This window comes from Rhinolophus sinicus, chromosome 17, assembly GCF_057876585.1.
Source record: "Rhinolophus sinicus isolate RSI-liver-muscle chromosome 17, RSI-T2T, whole genome shotgun sequence".
Lineage (NCBI taxonomy): Eukaryota > Metazoa > Chordata > Mammalia > Chiroptera > Rhinolophidae > Rhinolophus > Rhinolophus sinicus.
The window spans coordinates 59,038,797-59,057,206 of record NC_142517.1 but is presented as its reverse complement, the minus strand read 5'-3'; the positions used below and the strand labels follow the sequence as shown (position 1 = coordinate 59,057,206).

Sequence of the window (18,410 nt, the reverse complement as noted above, 5' to 3'; positions counted from 1 at the left end):
GCACAAGGGGTTGGGGAGAGGGGAAGGGAGATGGGAAGGAAGGAAAGGTGTGAAGCACCATCTTCCATGGCCTCCCTGGCTGCAGAACTAAGGGGTGAGTATCACTGTAAATGACCCTGTATCTTGAAATCAAACTTCAGAGAGGAGAGGTTACTGGGCAAGGGGATCAGGAGCAAAGGCTCACTGACAGCCCTTGACACTCAGCCTGCCAGCTCTCAGCCTGTGTATCTCTGATCAGCTGGCTGCAATCTGGAAACTACCAGTCACACCTAGGCAGGTAGCCTGCCCCTCCTCCCTGGGTAGAGGAAGCAGGAACAGGTGGCAGTGAGAGGCAGTGGGCAGGTCTCCTGGGCAGTGGAGGCTAGAGCCCAAGCTAGGATGGGTTCTCTCTGCGGCCTGGCTCTGACCCTTTTCTTCTGCTGTTGGGAGGCTGGGGCCCCCAGGAGCTCTGCAGGTAAGGGCGTGAAAGGGGCTTGTGGGCTTCTCCCTTGGCAGGGCTCTGGGTGTAAGTTTCTGTCCCGGCAGCCGTTGGTGGGTGAGTGTAGCTCTCTTGGGCTAATTATAATTAACCATAAGAGTATATGTGAAGTATTACTATTATTGATGAAGAGTATGCAAACAGCAGTGTGTCCCCTTAAGCATGTATGACGCTGCCATCCATGCAAAGCTGCCATCCACACAAATGAGCGAGCGACGTCATTGTGAGGTTGCTGTGGGTTTGTTTTTAGGCCTGTGGGAGTGTGAGCAAGTAGGGAGTGTTTGGATGGCAGGGTCAGGGAGGTGCAGGCTGGTGATAAATCTGAATAAAGCTAAAGAATGTGGCTTGGCAAGATTCTAACTCCTCTGAGTTTATCCTTTAAAACAGTTTTTGTGTGAAAAAATCTGACTGTCACAGACTTCTTGGGGAGGGTGGGGCCTGAGAGAGCTTTTATGAAAAAGGAGAACTAACATTGATCTATAACAGGAACTGTGCCAAGCTTGTCACATGCATTGTCTTTTTTTTAATGGACTTTATTTTTTAGAGCAGGTTTATGCTCACAGCAAAATTGAGAGGAAGACACAGAGATATCCCACATACCCCTGTGCACTATCTTTTTCATTCTGACAATAACCCTATGAGAGAGGTAAAATTCTTACCCTCCGACCCCGACTTCCTTCCCCTTTAAAGCTGAAGAGACCTAAGTTTACCGGGATCATGTAACTGATCTGCAGAGGCAGGATTTGATACCACACATGCCTAACTCACTGGACACACCAGCTCCTGCATGCACTCTGTTCTACCAGGCTTGTGTTGAACCTTTTACATTTAATTTAATTTAATTTAATTTAATTTAATTTAATTTAATTTAATTTAATTTAATCTTCACAACTCTATGAAATAGGGACCCCTACCTCCATCATACAGATGAGAAATGCAGGGGCTTGGAGCTGGGAGACTTGGCCAGAATCAGTCACACAGTTGGTAAGCAGCAGAGACAAAGTCCCAAGTTCACACACTTTCATCTCCACCAGATTGATTTGAGGAGCAGAGCAAGAGAGCTGCAACGTTCTGGAGCTATAGAGGCCAGGGTGTGGGCTTTGAGAAGATCCCTGTTTTGAGGTCTACTGTTTGAGTTGACCCCTGGTGCATAAAAGATGTGGGTGGGGTTTGTGAGAGCCCTGGAGATGAAGAGCCTATGGGTTTGGGAAGCATGAGGAGGTTTCACTGCAAGATGACACAAAGGGCTCCTGGAAAGGTATGAAAATGTATCAGGGGAGGTCAGTGGTCAGACCCCAAGAACACAAACCACTGTTTGGGCTTCAGGCTGTGTGGGCTGACCCAGAAACACTCTGCTTCCATCATGTGAGGACCGCAGAGGACTGCTCAGAGAAACATTTCAGGCTTTCAAGTGGGGAGAAGAACGTATATTCCTGGAAAAGCATGATTTGTGTGTGTAGTGAGACTGCATTGAACGAGTCATGAGAGCGACTGCTGTGACCTACCTAACACGCATGGGGATACAGCCAAAAATTTTAACTGTATTAAAATAGGTTGTGTGCTTTCAAGTGACCTTTCCCATTCTTCTCTTCTCGTCCTCCACAGGATGTCAGGGATTAGGATTCTCTTTTCCAGAGGAGGAAATGGAGGCTTGGAGAGGTCCCGTGACTGGCCTCGCTGGTCGAAGGCAGAGTCAGGATTTGAACCAGTAAATAATCGGACTCCAGAGCTACCGTGTTTCCCCCAAAATAAGACCTAGCTAGACCATCAGCTCTAATGCGTCTTTTGGAGCAAAAATTAACCGAGACCGGGTATTATATTATATTATATATTATATTATATAAGACCCGGTCTTATAGTAAAATAAGACCGGGTTTTACATGAATTTTTCCTCCAAAAGACACATTAGAGTTGATGGTCCGGCTAGGTCTTATTTTCGGGGAAGCACGGTAGTAGGCCACAGACCTGAGGCTGGAACCTGGTCTCTAGCTTCCTGGCCCAGTGCTCTTTCAGTGGGAGACACAGGAGGACAAGCTCAGGACCTGGGGCCCTGTCCTGACACCCGAGGTAGAGTGACTACATGGTTCTGGACCTCCTTTGGGTCCTTGGGAAATTTTGGGCCAGTAGTCCTCAGTAAAGACCATTTCAAACCTTCAGAAACCCAAAAAGGAGGGCTTATATTTTGATCCTTTTCCTTCCAAGATACTAGATAAAACACAGGGCATTCACTTACATTTGAATTTCAGGTAATGAAGTATTTTTTAGTATAAGTAAGTTTCAAATATTTCATGAAAAAACACACCTACTAAAAATCATTTGTTGTTAAAATTGTTCCTTGCTTTTCTGAAATCCAAATTTAACTGGGCATCCTATATTTTTATTTGCTAAATCTGGTAACCCTCCCCAGGAGGCTCCTTGGCCCACTTTCAGAGAGAGCCCCTCCCTCCCTCCGTGGACAGGAGAGGAACCCTTGTCAGCCCATGAAAGATCCTGCTGTGACCTCCCCCGAGGTAATGAGCACCTGCTCGTCCTCCACTCGCACCACCTCAGAGGGCCAGTCAAGGGAACAGAAACGTTCTTCCCTAGAGAGAAATGCTAGCAGCATCTCTCTAAAAAGTCAAGTTTTGCCTCTCTTCTGGCTCCCTGTTACCTGTGGAAAATGCCTGGTACTTCATTTCTGGAGTTCTGGGGTTCTATCCCTGTCATCTCAGGCCCATGTTCAGGGGAGGCTTGAGCAGGGTTGGGAAGCTCTCCGTTTTTCCCTTGCTGGAGCCCCAAGGACTTTACCTGCTCCCCTCCCTTTGCAGCAGCCACCACCCACACAGTCTCTGGGGATTCCCCTTTCCTAATCCTCCCAGCTACCTCTAAACACAAAACCACAGATGTTCTTGTATCTGAAGTGCTTTTACTTCCATGGGGGAAATGTTTGCTGGATAAGTATCGATGGGAAAGTGACAAGGATTCTTCCAGGAAGTTCTGAGAGTTGTGTCCCTGCTCTGCACTTCTCGGCTCATGTGGACTTCTGCTTTCTTTGCCTCCCATTGAGGCAGGATGCTGGCCCCACACATTTTCTCTGATGCCTTCAGGCCAATAATCAACTAGATTCTGGGGCTTGCTTGCCTTAAGTGGCCTATCAGGATACATCAGTCAGGGCAATCCCAGTTCCATGGCTGCCACATGGGACTCGTCTTCCTGACACTACAAATATAGATGAAAAATGGAGTAAAGCCAATCCCCCTCGCCCCCCTCCTTACAGCAGTCCCCAGAGCACAAACACAAGAGTGTGTGTAAAGTCTTGGACTCATGGCCCACAAAGTTGTTTTACCCAACACAGGCCCTCACACCCTCAGACCAGGCTCTTTGGGGACAATGAACCACACAGAAGTGACTGCTGTGACTCTCGCGGTCAACACAAGCTCAGGGGGAAACGCCCAGGCCCCTGACCTCATTGAGACCCCTGTGCCAAGCCACATCCCTTTGGAAACTCAAACCCTGGGCACCCAGACCTCTGATAGGACCTCAATCCCAGTTGGTACCATCCCAGAAGCAGACACCAGGGAAACCAAAACCAAAATTCCAGTAACAGAGACCAGGGCTCTTACAAAAATAACACCTTCCAAGTTTATGGCTGTGACCACCACTCCTAGGGAGACATCAGCCACAAGGGACAGCCCCTCAGGAACCAGAATGACCACAATTGAAACTCTTACAGGTAGTGATCTCTCGGAAGCCATCTTTGACACTCTTTCTACTGATGACAGCTCTGAAGAGGCAAAGAGCATCCCAAGTGACACCTGGACATTGGCTTGCACCTCCACAGAAATCAGGGCCCTGGCCTTGGAGAGGAGCTCAGTTTCAGCCACCATCACCCCGCAAGCCCTGGCTACTGATATCACTGCTCTTTCCAAGGCCTTTCCGTCAGTTGCCTCCACCATCACTGACGTTGAGATTATCAATTGCAGCATTATAGAAATGGAAACAACTGCCATCATCCCTAGGACCTCAGACATAGATCACAGCCCCACAGGAGGAAAGATCTCGTCCAACCCTGAGATGTCAGTTTTCCCCAACTTCACTGAAGCAGAACCACACCTCACCAGGACCACAACCTCTCCTGAGATCTTGTCAACAGCTAGTGTCACAGAATCCGCCAGACCTGATACCACAGTTGAGACCCCACTCACTGCCAATATTACCACAGTAGGGGAAACAACAGCAGCCAAGGCCACCACCCCCAGTGGAACTTTGGTGACAGTCAGCATAAACCCCTTGGAAGAAACCTCAGCCCTCTCTGTGGAGACAACAAGCCACACCCAGGTCTCAGGAGCAGTTACAAGCTCCACAGGGGCTGGTTCAACAGTGCGCAAGGCCACCTCCCCCGCTGGGTCCTCAGCTATGGTCTACAACTTCTCTGAAGCAGGCACCATCAAGCACTTCACCCCCTCAGAGACTTCTGCCACAGAGAGCACCACCAGTGGGCCTGTCCCCATCAGCAGGAGCCCTCTTTCTTCTGTCCATCTGACCGCAGCCAACAGCAGCCAAGAAACAGACATCACTTTAGCCAAGACCACAGCCTCAGCAAAGACCCCGAAGGCAGCCAGCATGGCTGGAGGGAAGCCCCCAACAGCCATGCCGACCACTGTGAGGACGAGGTGGCCCTCAGAAGTTACTGCAGGTACGTGGCTCCCCTATGTGGGATCTTCAAGGACTTGGGGTTTAGGGTCTCCAGAATGTCTACCTGCTTAAGGAGTAGGGGGGAGGGAAGGATCTGAGGTCTATGCTGATGTCACCTCTTCACACTCTTCTAGTGGTTCTTGCTAAAATCAGTCACAAGCAGAGTTAGGGTGGTGTATGGAAAGAATGTGGGGCTGGAGGTCTGGAAAAATTGTTTGAGATCCTGGCTCTGCCTTAACAACCTGAGTGACCTGAGACAGCTCCCTCTCCCTTTCTGGGCCTCAGTTTCCCCATTGGAGGGGGTTGCAATGGATGAACAATGAGGTCCTTCTCAGCTCTGCCTTTCTCTGAAGTTAACTGTTGAGTAACAACTGTGCACCCAGCGGAGCCCCACATTTTACTTAAAAGACGCAGCTCTCATGCTCTGGAAGCTTTGGGTTCAGCTGGAGCCACACAGAGGAACACCGTGTGGGCATCTGTCCCGAGTTGCTGCCCTCGGAGCAGCTGGGATCCCATGAAAGTGGGGCTCCCTGGATGCACTTGCTGGGTTGGTGCCGTATATGGTGACTTAAAATACATAAATAAATTGGGCAAAGGTTTGGGAGTTTAAAGCTACATCTCTGAGGCCACAGATACTTCTCAGGGAAGAAGTCCCTTGTCAGAGGCTGCTCCGTCACCACAGCTCCTGGTCAGCCTGTGGCCTCCACCTCCACTTCCCACTACTGTCCTTGTGCCTCATCCCGGCGGTATCCTCAGCTTGCCCTGCCTTTCTGGGGGAGGTGAATTAAAAACATCAATTGCAACCCCCTGGCTGAATTTCTTTGTATTCCAGGCAGAAGTGATATAAAAATATTTCACAATATTTAAGCATTGGCACCAGTTGAATGTTCTCTCTGAGGCCAGGCAATGTACTATGAGCTTTGCATATGTTATCTCTTCTCATTAAACCTTCAAAACCACCTTACGAGGTGGGTATTAGTAACCCATCTGACAGGTGAGGAAAAACAGATTTAAAGATGATAAAAAGAGAGCAGTGGGATTCCAAATGAGTCTGTTTGATGCCAAAACTCAGTCTTCTATTGTGCTTCCATTTTTATTATTTTTTAAAGTTCAACTTATTAATATGGTTTTATTTTAAAATGCTTTTCTTTAGTATTTGTTGATTAGATGATACATTCACATAATTTAAAATTCAATAGGTACAAAACTGTACACTGTAAAATGTCTCTCTCCCACTGCTGTCCCCCAACTACCCAGTTTTCCTCACATACATATCTGATGGTATCACTTTCTGGTGAATTTTCTTCTGGACATGAAATATGCATTTAGAAGCATAAAAAGGAGGATGAAAGAAATTTATAATATATAGGTATTGATATCTACTTATATCTATATAAACCTATAAAAATATAGATAGATATTTTATATCCTCTTTTTTTATGTAAGTGGAATGTATCTCAAAGACAGATCTCTGAGATAAAGTTTCTTCTTCTTCTTTTTTTTTTTTTTTTTTTACAGCTGCTCAGTATTCCATTTTATTTTACCAAAATTTATTTAACCAGTCCTCTATGGATGGACATTTAGGTTTCCAGTATTTTGTTACGACAAACAGGGCTGCAATTAATAGTATATTAAGAAACGTAGGGTAATTTTATAGCAGTGCAATTGCTGGATTGGTTCTAATAGTATTCTGATAAGAAACGACTCCAGGGTGGCAGGTAAAGGCAAACAAATTGGGCCTCAACCACAGACAGAACTTGCTTACAGAGCTGTTATGTCGGGAAGGCTGGATTAAAAGGCTTCCACCAGTTTAGAGCTGAAAAAACTGGCTGAGGGAATCCTGTCAGAGAGCCCGCCTCTCTCCAGCCTTCTGCCCTGCTGGGACCTTTCCTAACAACCTTGTCCAGGACCTCCAGGCCTTGAGAACATTCTAAAGCCACTTTTATTTCTACTTCCTCACACTACTCTTTTGACTTCTCCAAATGTAGGTGGGGCCTTTTGCCATCATTTCCTTCACTCTTGGGAAGACCTTCCAATGGGCCCAATTATCAAAGAAAGGTAATCCTTTTTCTCTTTGCAGTGAGTAAATGTAAGAGCCTATGAACACAGACATATTTACACATGAGAGTGAGCACTTACATGTGGAGGGGGACAGAGGCTGGGTAGCATACTTTGCGTCTTGGTTCCTGAACTGACGTCCCCATATTTTCATCTTCCTACTGTTCTCAATTTGCAGGTGGGGATGGAGGCTTCATCCTCCTGCGACTGGGTGTGGCCTCCCCAGAAGACCTCACTGACCTCAGAGTCGCAGAGAGGCTGATGCACCAGGTGAGTGGCCACTTTCTGGGCCAGGGGTGTAGAGGAGAGTAAGAGATTCTTGGGGACTCCAGGGCAGATCTGCAGAATACAGAAGAGAAACTGTAATACTACTTGGGAGGAGTCTAGTTTTGTATGGAGCATTAGAAGCTAAATCTAAGGATCCCTGCCTGGCTTTGCTTCTGCCCATTTTTCCTGAGTTCTGAATTCCCTTTTTCTGCTATGTAAAAAAAATTCTTTCACCCCCCCCCCCCCCCCCCCAATTTCCTCAGGTCCTTGGAAAGTCAGGCCTTCTGGCCCTGGGAGAAGGTCAATGATATTAATGGGCAGCGAGGCAGGACTTTTGGTTGCAAGTGGCAGAAACCCAACTTATCAAAGCTCACACAGAAAACCAAGGTATTGGCTGAGAAACCTAGAACTGGCTCTTCCAGCTTCAGTTGTGGCTGGATCCAGCAGCTCAAACATGGTCATCAGGGTTCTCTCTCTCTCGCTCTCTCTCTCTTAGCTCTGCTCCATTCATCTTTCAGAGCCTCTCTCCATATGTAAGGAAAGGTGGCTATGAAAGCCCTAGATTTCACAAGGCAGTACCCTCTCCCCAGATGTGCATATCATATTAGGGGAGGACCGATCTCATTGGCCTGCAAGGGCCATCATGACTGACAACCCGACCTGACCACATAGAATGGAAAGGGCAGGACCCAAAGAAAATAGGCAAGCTAAGCAGAAAAAACACCCATAGATGTAAACTCTAGATGGGGATCAAGATTGGGGTATATTTGTAAAACAAGTTGGGAAAATTCTCCTAAAACTCAGGTTACTGAACAAAGCTTCTCGTGGTGGAATTCTGGGGTCAGGGCTTTTGGGGATGGTGTGAATCATTGGAAGATTAGACTGGGTCAACTCAGCCTGGCTCTTGTGCTCTTGGGGATGGGAAGAGAGAATATCTAGGCCCTGGAAGTCCTCTTAGTAGAAGGAAGACCCATCAGGACTCGCATTATAAGAAATTCCCTGAACATGGCATGGTTTTGAAGCAGGACAGCCAAATAAATGACTCTGCACATGGTAATGAAAGCAACAAGTAAGAATCGTAGTCAAAGAGGAAAGCCAGGATTGTGTCAGATCTGAGTCCCCCAAACTGGAAACTATTTCAGGGAGATGGGAGCAGGTCAGGGAGCTGAAGTGTAGGAACCAGGCCATGTGGGTGTTGGGCATCAGCTCTTGGGAGAGCCATTGGCGTGGGGCTCAGGGATCAGACAAACAACAAGCTTTAGAGCCCAATTGATCTGGGTGTGAATTCCAGTTCCTATCTGTGTGACCTTGCGTAAGTTACTCCATATTACTTTCCTCCCTTATAAAAGGAGGCTAATACAACCTGTCTTATAAGGTCCTTGTGAGGTTTAGATGACATAATGCGCAGGAAGTACCTAGCTCATGCCCAGGGAGCGGGAGGCTCAGGAAATGCTGCTGGCCGCCTCAGATGTCCTCTCCTGCTGTCCCTTCCTGTCCTTGGTCTGTGGTGAGCTCATGGCCAGATGGGCTGGAAGTACCTACCTGTTTCTTTTGCCCTCCAGCTCCGCCATGAACTGCAGGTGCATATGCCTCCCATCCAAGTGTCCCTGCTGCGTGTTAGGAGAGACTAAAGACCATCAGCTGCAGCCAGGCGTGGCTGTGTGCCAAGGGGGGGCAGTGCTGCCCATGGCCTGGGACCCACCACAGACTGAAACCACGTTACTACGTCAAGATGTACCTGCAAGGTTCCCACGGACGTCAATTGGCCTAACCCCTTGCCCCAGACTTGGCAGCAGAACCTGGCTCATCCATGCCTGAGTGTATGCGTATGGAGAGAGGGGCTTCCACTCTTCCAGAGATGTCCTTAGATGTCCCTTGGTACATGTATTATGATTCAGTAAAGAGTGATTTCATCACCCATCTATCATCTGCTGTGTGCTTCCATCCTACATTAAAATTGTGCTTTTGACCTTTTTATGATACAAGGATTTTGTGCATCCTCACTGCCACCTTCCTCCTCCAGGCTTCCCTGGTTCTTGGTTTGGACCTTGACTGTAGTACTTACTTGAGGCTGGTGCTGGAGCCTGTCGAATTGTGAGCTCCTTCGGAGCAGGGACCGTATTTGTTTATCTCAGTGTCCCCGGAACCCAGCAGAGCGCCTGGCCTGTAGTAGGATCACAGAGAATGTTTGTTGAATTGACCTGAGTTTCAAGTTCTGGACACAAACAGATTTAAAAGAAAGTCTGCAGTACTCAATTATTTCTCCCCCATATTATTTTTTAAAATTAAACGTGGCTTTTCTTCTATTGCAAAAGTAGAACTTGCTTACAATTTTAAATTTTTGAAAAACTCAAAAAGACCAAGGAAAAAAGAGAAATGGAAAGAGGAGAGGAAGAGAAAGAAAAAATACTTTCTAAAATCTCATCTTTTATGTACAACTACTGTTAATGTATATACTCAACGTTTCTACTTGGTCTGAGAAACCTCACACTCAACATTTTCAAAATCAAAGTCCTAATTTTTCCCCCTAAACCTGCTGCGCCTGCGTTTTCCTCGTTTCAGTTAATGTCAATTGCATCCTTCAATTACTCAAAGCAAAATCGTAGGAGCTATTATTTCTCTATTTTGTTTTCACATTTTACATTCAATTCGTCAGGAAATTCTTTTGGCTCTACTGTTATCAAAATATGCCCACAATCTAAATGTCTAGTCATTATATTGTTTTGTATACCTGAAACGAAGAAAAAAAAAGTGCCTAGAATCTGACCGTTCCTCACCATCTGCATTGCTCTCCCTCTGGTCCAAGCTGCCATCACCGCTCACCTGGATTACTAATATCCTCCTAACAGGTCTCTCTGTTTCTACCTTTGCCTCCTACCTACAGGATTAACCGCCCAACTTTGAATATGAGGGCCTTTGTGATACGGCCTTGGCCAACTTTCTCAGCTCTGTGTCCTGTGGCCCCATCTCCTGCATCCTCTAATCCTCCCACAGGGAACGTCTCACTGCTTCCCAGTCACATCGGCTTTGATCAGAGTGTTTGCACATCATGACTCTTGCCCCTCAAATCTTCTCCCTCCCTCTGACCCCTTCATCTGGAAAACTCTTCATGCTCAGTCCATTCAGCACCTCCTTGTGGTGGCTTTCCTTACATTCCCTAAAAAGGAGCTAGTTTCTTAGTCTCTTTGTGTTTCTGTTATAACGCTTACCATGTTATATCATGATTGATTTATTTACAAGTGTGTTAAATCACCTGGGCTTCAGGACCAGCGCCTTATGTGTTCATCTCTGTAGCCACCGAACCGAGCCCGGAACCCGCACACGGAGGCACGCAAACATTTGCTGAATGACTGAGATGATGGGCTCTGTGAGAAGACAACCATGAGATGGGGGCACTGGGCTCTGAAAGTTAAAAAAATGGCACTTATCATTGAAGTCAAACAAAATATACATTTAGTGATATAACTATTATTAAGCTGCACTATAATTGGGCATGAATGGAAAGCATTTTGCATAAATGATGACAACACTGCTGTTATATAAATCAAATTCTTAAATAGTTTTTCTTTTCTTGCTTTGTGCTTATTCAATAAAGCATACCTAATAAAGAGAATAATTTAATCTTAATTACATACATATAAGGACATACATATATATAATGCTAATTACTATTATTAAAAACCAAAAAAATTTGTAAAATAAGGATGCACCAGTTAGAAGCATTTGAAAGTTAAAGTGTATAATTAAGCTTGTGTGTGTGTGTGTGTGTGTGTGTGTGTGTGTGTGAGAGAGAGAGAGAGAGAGAGAGAAAGAGAGAGAGAGAGAGAGAGAGAATATTACTAGAGATGACCAAAGTCAGTGGAAGTAATGTTATGAAACCAGCAAGAACCAGAAGTACCTGGAGAAAATTCTCCAGTTATTTGAGATTCAAAGGTGTGTGGTTATGAGGTGAAATTGCCACATGTTTTATAAAGACAAAGGTGGGTGTGGAATTAAACAAGATAGCATGTCTAACGTCACCAGTGACTCAGCACAAACTCAAAAGGCAAAAACTCAAGGCCATGATACGAGCAGGAAAGGATGGGCAATGGAATTTGTGTCTCTGGCCAACCACCTCCCCGAAAGCTCCCTTCGCCTCCCAGTGCCCACTGAGGGTGCCTCAGCTGCCTGCCACCAACTGGGGCTTGGGGGAAGGTCTGCTTCCTCCTCTGTGCCAAACAAACATTTACCTGGAGCCCTGAAGAAGGGACCATCATTTCTTTATTACAGGTACATAAGTGACAGAATCCAAACCAGACAGAACCAGGGAGTGAGTTGATGAAAATTTGCAGTTGTGTCCTTGAGCTAACTGCACAATTCACGAAGAGGCCTTTCTTTCCCAGCCAGAGGAGGGTGTCTCTGACAGACACCTTCTTCCTTTCTCATGACACCCTTTCTCTACATGCCCAGTGACTCAGCTGTTTTGACCAAGACACCAGATAAAATACAGGACACCCAGTTAATTAGAATTTCAGTTAAACAATAAATATTTGAAAAAATATATGATGTTCCAAATATTTCATGGGACATCCTTATACCAAAAAATTATTCGTGGTTTATCCGATGTTCAAATTTAACTGGGCTTCCTATATTTTATTTGCTAAATCTGACAACTCTACTTGTAATGCTTCCTCTCCCACCAGTGTCCCTGCCTCCTCTCTTTTTACAATCCCTGGGTTTCCTTCCACTGTAACAAGCCTTCAATCTTCTCTTAGGCTTTAGACATCTCTACTGACTGGCAGGATTGTCTGTCGCACATACTTTTCCTTCATGCTGCCCTCCATTACTCAATGGAAGGAGAAGCAGCTTAGTTCTGCAGATGGATGAAGGACTTTGAGTTCGGGGTGAACTTGCTCCCCATTGCCACCTTGTTTTTGTTCTTTCAGGTTTTCCTTCCCCCATGGTTGATGACATAGGGTATCTACAACGATCATGTCTTACACAGCTTGGCTCAATCCCTTGCCAAGAGTCCTCACTGGGTTTAGGATGAGACGTAACTTTTGCACCTTATGCTAAAAGAGAGCCTTCCTTCCCCTCCCTGACCTTGAGTCACATTACAAAGTTCTTGTTACATAACTTAGTCTTGGGATTGCGACAGTCTCATCAGTCCACCATGCTTGCACTGTTCTGCCCTCCTTGTTTTACATCCCTTTCTTTCTAACTGAGGGATGCCCCCTCACCCCATCTCTTTCGAGTGACATCTGTGCTTAATTCTTTTTATTTAAAATTTTATTATTTTTTTAAATTAATAAGCTTTATCTTTTAGAGTAATTTTATGCTCACAGCAAAATTAAGCCAAAAGTACAGAGAGTTCCCATATATCTCCTCTCGTCCCCCACCCCACACACACACACTTACAACCTCCCTGACTATCAACATTCCCCCCCAGTGGTGGTGTATATTTTATGGGTGTGGACAAATGCATAACATGCATCCATCTTTGTAATATCAGAGTATTTTCACTGCCCTAAAAATCTTTTATGTTCTTCTTATTCATCCTTCTCTCCCCTCAATCCCTGGCAACCACTGCTCCTTTTACTGTCTCCATAGTTTTGCCTTCTCCAGAAAAGCACCATTTCTGCTTTTCTGCACCATTTTGCATTCCCACCAACAATGAATGAGAGTTCCTGCTGCTCCATGCCCTCACCAACATGTGATGGTTTCAGTGCTCTGGACTTTGGCCATTCTAATAGGTATATAGTGATGATATCTCATTGTTATTTTAATTTGCAATTCCCTAATGACATATGATGCTGACCAGCTTTTCATATGTTTACTTGTTATCTATATATCTTATTTGGTGAGATCTATGTTCAGGTCTTTTGGCAATTTTTTTTTTTTAAAGATTTTATTGAGGAAGGGGAACAGGACTTTATTGGGGAACAGTGTGTATTTCCAGGATTTTTTTCCAAGTCAAGTTGTTGTCCTTTCAATCTTAGTTGTGGAGGGTGCCATTCAGCTTCAAGTTGTTGTCCTTTCAGTCTTAGTTGTGGAGGGCGCAGCTCAGCTCCAGGTCCAGTTGCCATTGCTAGTTGCAGGGGGCGCAACTCCCTTGCGGGAGTCGAACCGGCAAACTTGTGGTTGAGAGGACGCGCTCCAACCAACAGCCATCCGGGAGGTCAGTGGCAGCTCAGCTCAAGGTGCTGTGTTCAATCTTAGTTGCAGGGTGCACTTGTGGGAGTCGAGGAATTGAACTGGCAACCTTGTGGTTGAGAACCCACTGGCCCATGTGGGAATAGAACTGGCAGCCTTCGGAGTTAGGAGCATGGAGCTCTAACCGCCGGAGCCACCAGGCCGGCCCAGCAATTTTTAAATCAAGTCATTTTTTCTCTTATTTTTGTCCTTTGTATATTTTGAATAACAGTTGTTTATCACATGAGTCTTTTGGCAATTTTATTTCTCCCAGTCTGTGGCTGTCTTCTCATTCTCTTGACATTGTCTATCACAGAGCAGAAGATTTTAACTTTAACGAAGTCCAGCTTATCAGTTATTTCTTTCATGGATCAAGCCTCTGGGGTTGTATCTAAAAAGTCATCACCATACCCAAAGTCATCTAGGTTTTCTCCTATGTTATGTTCTAGGAGTTTTATGTTTAGGTCTATGATCTGTGTTTTGTGCTTTACATTTAAGTCTATGATCCAATTTGAGTAAATTTTTGTGAAAGGTGTAGGGTCTAGATTAATTTTCTTGCATGAGGATGTTCTGTTGTTCTGATAGCATTTGTTGAAAAGGCTAGCTTTGCTTCATTGTATTGTCTCTGCTTCTTTGTCAAAGATCAGTCGAATATACTCGTATGTGTGGGTTTATTTCTGGGCTTTTTATTCTGTTCTCTTGATCTATTTGCCTATTCTTTTGCCAACACCACACTGTCTTGATTACTGTAGCTTATAAAGTACTTAGTTTAAAAAGTACTTAGCTTAAAAGTAAATCTTGATGTTGGGTAGTGTAGGTCCTCTGACTTCGTGCTTCAATATTGAGTTGGCTATTCTGGGTGTTTTGACTCTTCAAATAAATTTTAGAATCAGTTTGTCAATATCTACAAAAAATCTTGCTGGAATTTTGATTGGTATTACATCAAATCTATGGATCATATCGGGAAGAACTAACATCTTGATAATAATGAGTCTTCTTATCCATGAACATGGAATATCTCTCTATTTATTTAGTTCTTTGATAACTTTCATCAGAGTTTGCTAGTTTTATTCATGTAGAACTTATACATATTTTGTTAGAGTTATACCTAGGTATTTAATTATGGGGTTTGCTAATGTAAATAGTAATGTGTTTTTATTTCAAATTCCATTTGTTCATTATTGGTATGTAGGAGAGCAATTGACTTTTGTACATTAAATTTGTATCCTACAATCTTGCTAAAATCACTATTAGTTCCAGTTTTGTTTTTTTTAATCAATTCTTTCAGATGTTCTACTTAGACGATTATGTCATCTGTGAACAATGATAGCTTTATTTCCTCCTTCCTGATCTGTTTATCTTTTATTTATTTATTTCTTGTCTTATTGAAGTAGTTAGGACTCCCAGTATGATGTTGAAAAGCAGTGGTGAGAGGGGACATCTTGCCTTGTTCTTGATCTTTACTGGAAAGCTTTGATTTTTCTCACCGTTAAGTACGATGATAACTGTAGGTTATTGTAGAGTAAAAAAAAATTTTTTTTTCAATTACAGCTGACATACAATATATAGTCTGGCGCCTGCCAAGAAAGATTGCAATGTGGGCGGGGCTGGCTGCTCACAAGAAACTGCCTCCTGCTGTGCACGAGTTGGGTGGGGCAGGGTTCCAGCTGAATCAGTTGGGCAGAGCAACGGAGATCACCAGGCCAATCAGGTTCAGATTTGGCCTGTAGGGGGCAGGTTCAACACAGGCAAGATGGCGCCCACCTACCAGCTGCATGAAAGGAGGAACCCAAACCAGGAAAATACCACTAGCCTCTTCCTGAAGCTACACACTTCAGTGTGCCCTCCAAATGTCTCCAAGGCCCCCCGAGTCACCAACCCTCCGCCTGAGCCCAAAGTGAGTGCCTGAGAGCAAGTGAGTCTGTGAGCGGGTTGTCTCGGTTTCCTGCAGCCTCTGTCCCACCCGAACAGTTGGAATACCCATTGTTTTTCACAGCTAGATGTTGTGGGGGCTCTTTTTCCTGGCATCAATACTCTGGGCTGCAGAGCCTGGTGTGAGGACGGGGGTCCCTTGCTCCTCTGAGAGGAAACTCCATGGCCAAGATATTCCTCCTGATTCTCAACTACCACATGGAGGTGTGTGGCACATTCTGTGTCTCTGCCCCTCCTACCAGTCTCAGTGTGGCTTCTTTATATTTGTAATTATAGGACTTCTGTTCAGCTAGACTTCAGATGATTCTCCAGGTTGATTGTTCTATAATTTAGTTGTAATTTTAATGTGTTCACAGAAGGATGCAGGCACAATGTTTACCTACTCCGCCATCTTGCCAGGTTCTGAATTTTGCATGTTGAACCAGTCTTGCATACCTGCGATAAATACCATGATGTTGTGGTATATAATTCCTTTTATTCATTGATGGATTTGATCTGCTAATATTTTGTTGAGGGTTTTTGCATCTATGTTCATGAGAGATGTTGATGTATAGTTTTCTTTCCTTACAATGTCTTATTCTGGTTTTGGTATTAGGGTAATGCTAGCCTTATAAAATGAGTTAGGAAGTATTCACTCTGTTTTAATCTTCAGAAAGACATTATACAGAATTGTTAGAATTTCTTCCTGAAACGTTTGGTAGAATTCACCAGTGAAGCCATTTAGGCTATTTAAAAAAAACAACAACACGATTTTATTGGGGAAGGGCAACAGTGTGTATTTCCAGGACTTTATTGGGGAACAGTGTTTTTCCCAGCACCGATCAGCTCCAAATCAAGTTGTTGTCCTTCAGTCTTAGTTGTGGAGGGCGCAGCTCAGCCCCAAGTCCAGTCACCATTGTCAATCTAGTTGCAGGGGGTGCAGCCCACCATCCCATGTGGGAGTCGAACCAGCACTCTTGTTGTTCAGAGCTTGCGCTCTCACCAACTGAGACATTCAGCTGCCCACTGGTAGCTCAGCAGCAGCTCATTGTCTTCAAACTAGTTGTGGAGGGCGCAGCTCACTGGCCTATGTGGAAATCGAACCGGCAACCCTGTTGCTCAGAGCTCATGTTCTAACCAATTGAGCTATCTGGCTGCTCTGTGTTCTTAATTCTTGATAAATGAATGCTGGGATTAAATGAATGTGGTTTTATATGGAGACGTGATTACATTTTGGGACATTTGAGGGTAAAGCCACAGCCTTGTACATATGGAGTGTGTGTGTGTTGGGGGGCTTCAACTACTGGCAGAAGTCATTCTCTATGTAAAGCAGACAGTTTGCAGTCTCTGCTCAGATCAAAGGTCATGTTTTTGTTGGAACTTCCTCCAACACCAGTACTTTCTCACCTACAAGAGTGAGCCTGAGCACCAGGTTTATATCATGTGACTTCCTTCCCTACCCTATGGCCACATGTGGTTGGACCAGAGATGGACAACTGGCATAATTTGGACCAATAATATTCTCTCTTCCGGGATTTGGTATTTAGGACCAAGAGGCAGGTACCCAGTTTCTGCATAGAGTTGGAATTGAGGTGCCCCAGGCATAGGAGTTGTGAACCAGTTGTTGTTGGAGTTGTTACATGAGAGAAGTATATAATTCTGCCTGCTAAAAGGGAAGGATAGGTGGAAACTGATCTAGTTGCTGGGAACAAACAGAGTGGGGCTGAAGGACTGTGGGTGGAGACGCTCAAAAGACTGCCTGGGGCGCAGGAAAGGACAGAGAAAGTGTGGGGGTGTAACTACTGTCCTCCTTAGAGTACCAGGCTTTGGCTTGTGTTGGGGTGAGGGGAAGAAAGTGATGTAGAAACAAGGATGCAAGTCTCGGCTGGAGCAACTGAGCTTTCCAACATGGAGCACTGAGGGCTGAAGCAGGACTGGTTCCCACCCACCTGTGTTCCTCCACCTCTGGTGGCCTGTCAACCACCAGAGGAAAATCATGAACGGAACCCATGGTTTTGCAAACAGAAAAAGTCAGTGAGATTTTATTTAGATAGACTTTAATTAGAAGTAAACTGGAGAGTTTTATGTGCAAATGCATTTTGGTTTTTAACTTAGAGCCATCACCCCATTATTAACTCTGGCGTTTGCATATGTGTAGGTCAGTGTCCTCCTTGTGGTTTTGTCTGTGAGAATCCATTCTTTTATGTAGTAGGTTTTTTATGACCTCTTCTGTTTATGACCTCTTCCTCTTCCTGTCTGCCTCTGTGTTTACAGATAAGGTGTGCTAATCTTTATTATTATTCATTCCCATTATTCATTTCATTGAAGAATCCTGAATCGATTTCAGTCACCTTCCTTTTTCCAATTTCCCCAAAGCAAAGGCGCCTGGAAATGTGCGGGTGAAGCTGGGGTGGGTCTTGAGGTATCTTAGGCCACAGCTGCCCCCTTGGGGCGAGGCATCAGCTTTCCGAGTCAAGGGAGTAGGAATAGTGTATCTTGGAGCCCCAGAAGTGATGAACTACAAACACTATGACCCCCAGCAGCAAGAGGGCACCTAGGGCCCCGAAGAGTATCCCGAAGAAGGCACCAAGTTTCAAGCTCAGGTGCTCACAGTGCTTGCCCCAGGGCGTATAGATGGAGAAGGGCACACAGCTGGGAACAGAGAAAGGGGACTTGGTCAGCAGGGGGAAGTGGCACTCAGCCTCACCACCCCCTCCTCCTATGGGGCCAGAGGAGGTTTTCCGCACAGACTGGGTTCCCTTTTAGGGAAAGAGGGCGAGTCAGCCCTGAGGCAAAGCTGAAGCGGGTGTCATGGGACAAATGAGGCAGATGTGGTGTGAATTCACCTGGG

General features: G+C 45.1%; 2 protein-coding genes across 3 annotated transcripts in view; one reads left to right on the top strand and one right to left on the bottom strand.

Annotated features, from left to right (window-relative positions):
- Positions 1 to 298: 298 nt before the first annotated feature.
- On the top strand, positions 299 to 9,451 carry MUC20 (mucin 20, cell surface associated). Of its 2 annotated transcripts, XM_074330333.2 has the most exons (5): positions 299 to 454; positions 4,191 to 5,153; positions 7,141 to 7,210; positions 7,389 to 7,480; positions 9,040 to 9,451. In XM_074330333.2, the coding sequence occupies exons 1-4, from the start codon at positions 379 to 381 to the stop codon at positions 7,447 to 7,449; spliced, it is 1,170 nt and encodes a 389-aa protein (XP_074186434.2). In that variant the 5' UTR covers positions 299 to 378; the 3' UTR covers positions 7,450 to 7,480; positions 9,040 to 9,451. The 2 variants fall into 2 exon arrangements, with proteins under 2 accessions (XP_074186434.2, XP_019579236.3); XM_019723677.3 differs by lacking the exon at positions 7,141 to 7,210.
- A 6,707-nt stretch (positions 9,452 to 16,158) lies between these two features.
- Positions 16,159 to 18,410, bottom strand: part of MUC4 (mucin 4, cell surface associated) — a 54,557-nt gene continuing 52,305 nt past the window's right edge. The window contains exon 26 of the mRNA XM_074330328.2: positions 16,159 to 18,211. Within this exon, the coding sequence (XP_074186429.2) occupies positions 18,019 to 18,211 (193 nt within the window). The 3' untranslated portion in view covers positions 16,159 to 18,018. The remainder of the gene's footprint in view (positions 18,212 to 18,410) is intronic.